Raw genomic sequence first — 8,800 nt, forward strand, 5'->3', positions numbered from 1 at the left:
GATTTGTTATAAGATATGGGGATAGAAATAAGTCTGCAAAATGTCTTTTTAGAAAAGTCTCTCTAAACATTTGGACATATGAGAAGTCTAGCAGAGTCACTGGTTTTTGAAAGGGGGAAGATTAATGAATGTGGTTTTAGACCAAGCATTTTAGATGATGATACAACAAGGAATTGTATCTGATGTGAAAATAATATTTATATTGTATTTTATGCCATTACCAATGTAGGTTTTCTTTGTAACTTTTAAACATAGGTTGACATGAAAGATGTAACAGATGTAACAGAAATCAACAGAGAAGAGGCAACATTCAAGCATCCAAGGTAACAGCTGCCATCAGCCCTATCTGAAGAAAAAACAAAATTAAGCACGTATTAAGGAACAGTGCTAACACATTTATTTATATACCTCTATTGGATATACATGTAACTTAGAGGACAAGAGTAAGGTTAGAAGGGAGAATAAGGTTTCAGATTAGGCAGTACTTTAAGGTTTAAGGAATTTAAAGTTCATTCTGTAAGTATTGAAGGTATACCCTGTGAAATGTTTTTCTCAGTAATTTAAAGGATAGGGAGATTCTGAGTAGAGGTAGAAGTAGTAGTAAGAGAAGAGTGGTGTTTTATAGAATAAAAAAGTAAAATTCCATTTGACAGACATTGTTTAAAGAATTTATGGGCATTACTAACTGGTTTGCTAAAAAGGAGATAATATGACAAGTGATTAGATTGAGTTTTTTAAACTTGTGGATACTACAGACCAGTCACATTTCAAAATTGGTTAAAAAAATAGAAATTGCTAATTTATATTACTAAGGGGGAACTTAGTCATCAACATACATGTATTATACTACTGTCTCATTAAAGGATGTTTAACACCATGATATAGGAGGAACGTGATTTCAAAATAAAGGCTAGTTCTTTAAACTCAATTGTTTTTATGAAAAACTCCCTACATGATTTATATTTTTTCAATCTGACATGAAGTGGTGCCACTGGACATATTGACCATCTCTTATTTCATTCAGCTCTCTCAGAGCTGTCAGTTTGTGACAAGCTTCATTTTTTCTATTTTATAAGAGAATGGGTAATACAGAACAAAAAAGATGAGAATTCTAATTTCTGTCTTACTTGGTTCCCCTTCTTTATACATTTTATTTATATTTCTGGAATCCTTTTCCATACCCTTTAAGTAGTTGTGTAGTGACACAAAGATGAATAGGCTTTTAAAGGGATAACATAAACCAGTTTTACAATCATCTTAGTTATGGTAATTAAATATAGGTAGTATTTGATACTCAAAAATCAGTCCTGCTCACATAGGGGAATTAATCCAAATATAAGGTTAATAAGGGGTGGTATTTTCATGGAAGAATACTCTCTAAGAGAATGGGTAGAAGAGTAACCATACAAGCAGCTGTCAGTGTATAGGGTTGAGATATCACTGAAACATCATTAGAAATGTGATAAAACAGAAATTGTACCTTCTGCAAAATGTCAAAGTATTGTACAGAATCGGATGAAGATGTTGGTTGTCAATAAAACGCCTTTTAGAGGGGCACCTGGGTAGTTCAGTCAGTTAAGCGTCTGTATTTGGCTCAGGTCATGATCCCAGCATCCTGGGATCGAGTCCTACATCAGGGTCCCTGCCTAGTGAGGAAACTGCTTCTCCCTCTGTGTGCTCTCTCATCTCTCTCTCTCTCTCATTCTCCCTCTCAAATAAAATCTTTAATTTAAAAAAAAAGCTTAAAATGCCTTTTAGAGAGGCTGGATTAAGTAAAATATGGGGCATTTAGTTTGAAACTAAATATATACAAATTCCAGGCCAAAGATTAATTTCTTTTGCCTGGGGAGGAATGATTACTTTTTTCTTTTCAACAAGTTCTTTTCCACTTGTAATTCAGAGAATTTGATGAGACACCAAAAAATATAATCATCCTGGAGACCTATATTAACAGTCTGGCTCTAGACATTTCCATAGTGGATGCTTCCTTCAGCCTGGTTGAGACTCTCTAAATTTAGGTAGGAATGTCAAGGATATTAAATTAGCATGATATTTTGGAGGTCTGTGTTTCCTCTTCCTAACCTTGAATGGAAAAGCTATCTTAGTAGTTCCCAATAACAGAAGATGATCTTTTGGCAGGGGCAGGGCACAGATGGTAGTTTTGTCAGTTATATATAGCCATTAAAAGTAAAGAAGATCATCAACAAGTTGGAAGTATATGAATGCAAAACTACAGTAAAAAATTGGATGTAGTTTCCTACTTCTAAAAGCCTCTGTTAGGAAATATCCAGTGTATAAAATAATTACATTATTGACCACACTGCATATATTTCTTCTTTTTTTTTAATTTATTTATTTGACAGACAGAGATCACAAGTAGTCAGAGAGGCAGGCAGAGAGATAGGGGGAAAGCAGGCTCCCCACTGAGTGGAGAGCCCAATGCAGGGCTGGATCCCAGGACCCTGGGATCATGGCCTGAGCTGAAGGCAGAGGCTTTAACCCACTGAGCCCCCCAGGTGCACCCACTGCATATATTTCTAAATGTATCGGAAATGCATTTGAAATGCGGAGTGTGTAATATTTTGCAGGAAAAGTATCTCAATTCAAAGCAAGGAAGTAGGGGTGCCTGGGTGGCTTAGTTGTTAAGCGTCTGCCTTCACCTTGGGTCATGCAGAAAGCCTTCTTCTCCCTCTCCCCCTGCTTGTGTTCCTTCTCTATCTCTGTGTGTGTGTGTGTGTGTGTGTCACTTTCTCTGTCAAATAAAGTCTTTTAAAAAAAGCGGGGGGGGGGGCGCCGGAGTGGCTCAGTGGGTTAAGCCTCTACCTTTGGCTTAGGTCATGATCTCGGGGTCCTGGGATTGAGCTTCACATCGGGCTCTCTGCTCAGCCCGGAGCCTGCTTCCCTCTCTCTCTCTCTGTCTGCCTCTCTGCCTACTTGTGATCTCTCCCTCTCCATCAAATAAATAAAATCTTAAAAAAAAAAAAAAAGCAAGGAATGAAACTGGGGGAATAAGTTACACACACACTGCTGATAAAGATAATGTAAATTTTAAGAATTCTCCTGAATAAAAACTTCAAATACGTGTTTATATTAAGTTTGGGGGACTCTGTATATTTAAAGTTGTTTTTGTGTATGTGTTATACTTAATAGGACCACGAGATCTCATCCCGAAAGTCCAAGCGATAAAGGAGCAACTTCATCTGACAATCTAAAAAGAAACCATGTATCTCCAAAAAAGATTGAGGTGGAAAGATCACTACCTGACTCACTCTTACCTTCAAAGAACTTAAAAGACACTTGCACATCAAAGCCAGAGGACAGAATAGATTTAACTAATATTTCATCTAATACTTCGAAAGACCTCACTGAACAACAGGGAAACTTAAGTAGCATGAAGAAAAGCAATGCGAATTTTAGTGCTCCTGAAACAAAAACTGATAAGAAAGCTTGTTCTTTCACAATTTGTGAACAAAGAAGTGTAGATGGCGTATTTCCAAAAGACTGCAAGATGCCTTCACAGAGATTTCTTAATCCTGCAGAGAAATTTTGTCCCTCAGACATAAAACCAGGAACTGAGCCTGATGCATCAGTGCTCTCAAAGCCTGTTTTCCGTTTTGTTAGGGACATCCCTGCCAATTTAGAAACGAATGACACTGTCTTTGAACTTCAAGATTATGAAATATTAAATTCTTCTATTAAAAATTCTGCATGCACCAATTCTTCAGAATCCAAATTTAACCAGGACAAATCTTCTATTCTGCAAGTAAATAAAACACAGCCTGAAAAAACTGAGTTAAAAGAAAAATACATGGATACCTTGAGTCCCAGTTCTATACCTCTAGGAGCATCTGAGGACATAACCCTTAATATAAATCAAACAGCAGAATACTCTTTTTCTGAACAACAAAATAATGAAAATCCAAAAGTCCTAACTCAAAATGCTGCAGCATATTGGAATGAACTTCCACAGTCTGCATGTGCTCCAATATGTAGTTCTTCAGCGTATGCATTTGGAACTTCATATCCTTACTACGCTTGGTGTGTTTACCATTACAGCAGCAGTGGCGGCAGTTCCCTTACCCAGACATATCGTGGGATAACATATGAAGTACAGCCACCTCCTCCTGGGATGTTGACTGCAATTGCAAGTACAGTTCAAAGTTCACATTCTAATCTTTTATACTCTCAATATTTTGGCTACTTCGCTGGGGAGCGACAAGCAAATGACTTTCTGCCAGTGAATGGGTATTTTCAATCTCAAATGCCTGTTCCTTACAATTTTCAGCAGCCAGTTTTTTCACAGTATGCTCCCCATCAGTCATTCCCACAACCTGTATACCCTTACCCTCCTGATTCAGGTGTGCTTCCAGAAGTTCCATGGACTTATGGTAAGTTTTATAAGTTTTAGTGCTCACTTTATTGAGTTTTTACTTTTCTCTCTTTGTACATTTATGAAAATGAAATTTACAGCACGTCATCTATAGTAGTCATTTTTTGTGCAGGCTCATAGAATTGTTCAAATCTGTGAATTATGTTGTCACATGGGAATCTGGTTGTCATAGATTGAAACAAAAAGAATTGATAATATCACTAATACGTCCTTCAGTAAAAACCAACTTTGGGAACTAGTTAAGTAAATTATACGTAATTGATACCGCGAAATACAGTGCAACAATTACACGGTTTAAGTTAGTTTGTGGGTTTTTTTTTTAAAGATTTTATTTATTTATTTGACAGAGACCACAAATAGGCAGGCAGAGAGAGGCAAATAGAGAGGCAGGCAGAGAGAGAGGAAGAAGCAGGCCCCCTGAGAGCCTGATGTGGGGCTCGATCCCAGGACTCTGGGATCATGACCTGAGCCAAAGGCAGAGGCTTAAGTCACTGAGCCACCCAGGCACCCCACTTTGTGGGTTTTTTAAAATAGTTTTTAAATTTATTTATTTGACAGGGAGAGAGCACAAGCAGGGGGAACAGCAGCTGAGCAGGGAGCCCAGTGTAGGACTTGATCCCAGGACCCTGGGATCATGACCTGAGCCAAAGGCAGAGCCACCCAGGTGCCACTTAATGATAATTTTTAAAACTATGTTATGTAGGGCGCCTGGGTGGCTCAGTGGGTTAAGCCGCTGCCTTCGGCTCAGGTCATGATCTCAGGGTCCTGGGATCGAGTCCCACATCGGGCTCTCTGCTCGGCAGGGAGCCTGCTTCCTCCTCTCTCTCTCTGCCTGCCTCTCTGCCCACTTGTAATCCCTCTCTGTCAAATAAATAAATAAAATTAAAAAAAAACTATGTTATGTAAATTTACCTGTGTAAATAACGGAATGCCTAGAAATACTGAAATGAAATACAGCAACATTTTAAGTTGTCTGCCTCCGGGTAATAAAATTGGGGGATTGTAGAGGGAGTTCTTAATATTTTCTAGATTTCCTACTATGAAAATAACATTATTTTGATAAATGGAGAAAAAGAGTAAAAACCAAGTTGGAAAAAGAAACTTCAATCAGTAAAGCAAACTTTCTCTTGGTATTCTTATATACTATCTGAGCATAAGTGAGTAGAACAGCTTGGTAATTTGCCACTAGAAGTTGAAATTTTTTCTCTTAAATGCAACTTTATTTGTAAAATATGACTAGAACATAGACTTTTAAAATTAAATTGAAATATATATTTACCAAAATAAAGCAAAATTTAAAAACAACTATTAATCTGACAAAAACTACGGTTATCCATTAACACTCCAGTATTCTACCATCATAGGTAATATGTACAGTAATTCAGTTTAACCATCTTTTAAGGTCTTTCAGATTAAAAAGTTGTTTCCTGGAACATGTGGTTGGCTCATTTAGAAGAGCATGTGACTCTTGATCTCAGGGTTGTAAGTTCAAGCCCCACATTGGGTGTTGAGATTAATAAAAGTAAATAAACTTTTAAAAATAATAAAATAGAAAGTTTTGGGGCGCCTGGGTGGCTCAGTGGGTTAAGCCGCTGCCTTCGGCTCAGGTCATGATCTCAGAGTCCTGGGATCGAGTCCCGCATCGGGCTCTCTGCTCAGCAGGGAGCCTGCTTCCCCCATTCTCTCTCTCTGCCTGCCTCTCTGCCTGCTTGTGATTTCTCTCTCTGTCTAATAAATAAATAAAATCTTTAAAAAAAAAATTAAAAAAAAAATAAAATAAAATAGAAAGTTTTTTCCCAACTCTAGATTCTCATAAATTAGTAAGTAGAAAGAAATTGAGTTCATTTATTCATTCTTTGGTCTGAATTGGATAAGAAGTAGCTTATTAGCATAGCTCTGTCTCTTATTAAAAAATCTGATCACAGGACCTCTATGTTGGAGTTGCCACTATGACCTATAGGATAAGATTCAAATACTTTAGCTTGAAATGCAGGGTTCTTCACAGTTTATGTAGCCTCATCTCCCACCTCTTCCACCTTTGTATTCAAGCCACATTGAACTTACTGTTCTCTCATACAATTCCTCTTGTACTTCCATATAACTTTTTGTGTGCCTTTGTCACATGATAAGTTATATGAGTATTATATGGTATTTTAATTATCTCTGCATTTTTCCCTTCCCATCCTGACCCACCAAATAAGTTTAAACAGGATTGGGAATTGTTCACCTAAAACAGAAGAAAAACAGTAAAGGAGAGGAGAAAGAAATAGGATTGGAAGTGGGGAAGTGATTTTCCTTTGTGATTAATTTGGCACACTGCTGTTGCTGTAATAATAAACACACCAAGCATAGTAGATGTGGCAAGCCTATGAATTAAACTAGAAATTTTCATTTCTAAAATAGGAAATCTTGAATGTGATTATTTCATAAAGGTTCTCAGAGTTTGAGCTTTTTCATATCCTTAATAATTAAGCTGTTGGTGATGCTCAAAAAGATATCTCTGGAATCAAATCCAGCTTTGATTATCAATTTAAATTTTAATTGTTAACCTACTTGTTTATATTAGTCAAGTGAAAATAAAAGGAAAAGAAACAATTACTGTATTATTCAGAAGTAGCTCTAAAAGTATTATGAGGCAGTAAGCACTTCATTTAGTTTTTATGAGTACAAATAATCTATAGAGATCACCTCTCATGCTTTCAGGAACTACATCCTTCTAAACATATGAAAATCCCTGTGGCCCATTTTTGATGTTTTTCTCTTGATGCTTGTGTTCAGTGCCATAAATGGAACTAAGAGAGGGGCTAGGTGAGCCCTGTGTGTGAGGCACATTATTACCTCCTTTACTCCATTTAACTCTCCCAGAGTACCTGAGAGGCATGTAGGGATTATTGTTCTCTTACAGATAAGGCAAGTACTCCTTGGAGATCCTTAAATAACTTTTAAGATCCCATGGCTATTAAAGGGCAGATGTGCAGTTTGAATTCTAATATTTTTAGTACTAACTTAACTCAGGTCTTCCATTATACTATTATGTATTATGCTTAGTCAGCATCATTAATTTATCTCAAATCTTTGTGGTTTTGTTCTTTCAGTTCCGTGGCAACAAGAACCTTTTCAGCCAGGACATTGAAAAAAGTCTTCTGTCTACTGAAATAAAGGGAATTTAACCAGTTTTTCCAAGTATTTTTTTACTTACTTTTTATTTTTACATTTTTTAAATATATGTAAATGTGGTAGGAAATATAAACCATATAGCTCTTTATAAAATGTTTAAATGCAACAGTGTATCATATAATGCAATTGGAAATCAATTTCTGACATCTGAAATACCAAAATTATTTCCATGCAATATTTTAGTGAATGGTAGTAGGCTATTTTCAATATCCATCAGAAATATTAACAATATTTTGAAATTTATATTTTGAAATGTTTCCATCACAAATGTTACAGTTATATAAAAATTCTTTTCAGATTATCCTAATGGAATAAGGAGAGTAAATGTACCATTTAATATGAGTAAACTTAAGCAATAGTAGTAAAATCTTTAAGAGTTTTCTCTCTGATAATTTTTGATATATTGTTTATAGTAGCATTGTGCCATTTGACTTAAAGGATATTTTTTTACTTGGATTGGTCAATCAGACCAATAATTTTATAATTCTTAATATTTTACATAATTCTTTGTCTAATGTGACAAATTCCTTTAATTTCAGTATTTTCTAATTTTAACTTGCAAAATATGTTTTAATAGGGAATTTGGTTTGTATATTTCCAGTGTTTGTTTTTGAGTAGAGATTTTTAAAACTTTTATGTTTGAAGTAGTTTAATATCATTGTATTGAAATTAAAGTACATTTAGTAGCTTTTCCTAGGACCCTCTTCCAGAAGATTATTTCTATTGTATTGTATTTCATAATTCAAACTTTTCTTAAAATTGATTTTGTAGCAAATAATAAGGAATAATTTCTTTAGCTTATGCCATTAGTTTAGTCATATTTTAGTAATTTAAATAATGCAGCACAAATAGAAATTTTTTAATTCTGTGGTGATTTTTTTTTTTCCTTTTCCAACATTGCACAAAAGCAAAAAGTATCTCAGAAATAATCATCATAGAACAACAGGAGTTGCAGTGTGTAACTCTGGTGTTTAGCACCCTCTCTGCCCACCAACACCCAACCCTGTAAAATTACAGCTGGAAAGATCCCATACAACTGGATGGACCTTTCTCAAGTACTAGCAGGCCAAAAGATGCGACAAGAAATTTGCTTTGGCTCAAACCAAATAACAGAGCTTTAGTGTTTTCTCAAACTTTCTATGTTAGCAGACTTTTTATGTTACCTAACATAGGCCTCCAAAAAGAGTATAATTCAGCCAAATTTATGTAGAAACTAATTTTTCAATTTAGAAA

The 8,800-nt window shown here is 35.6% G+C and overlaps 1 protein-coding gene across 1 annotated transcript in view; it reads left to right on the top strand.

Annotated features, from left to right (window-relative positions):
- Positions 1-7,567, top strand: part of TEX15 (testis expressed 15, meiosis and synapsis associated) — a 59,015-nt gene extending 51,448 nt beyond the window's left edge. The window contains exons 7-9 of the mRNA XM_044225430.1: positions 256-323; positions 3,151-4,388; positions 7,486-7,567. Of these exons, the coding sequence (XP_044081365.1) occupies positions 256-323; positions 3,151-4,388; positions 7,486-7,523 (1,344 nt within the window). The 3' untranslated portion in view covers positions 7,524-7,567. The remainder of the gene's footprint in view (positions 1-255; positions 324-3,150; positions 4,389-7,485) is intronic.
- Positions 7,568-8,800: the final 1,233 nt, after the last annotated feature.

This window comes from Neovison vison, chromosome 11 (genome assembly GCF_020171115.1).
Source record: "Neovison vison isolate M4711 chromosome 11, ASM_NN_V1, whole genome shotgun sequence".
Classification (NCBI taxonomy): Eukaryota; Metazoa; Chordata; class Mammalia; order Carnivora; family Mustelidae; genus Neogale; species Neogale vison.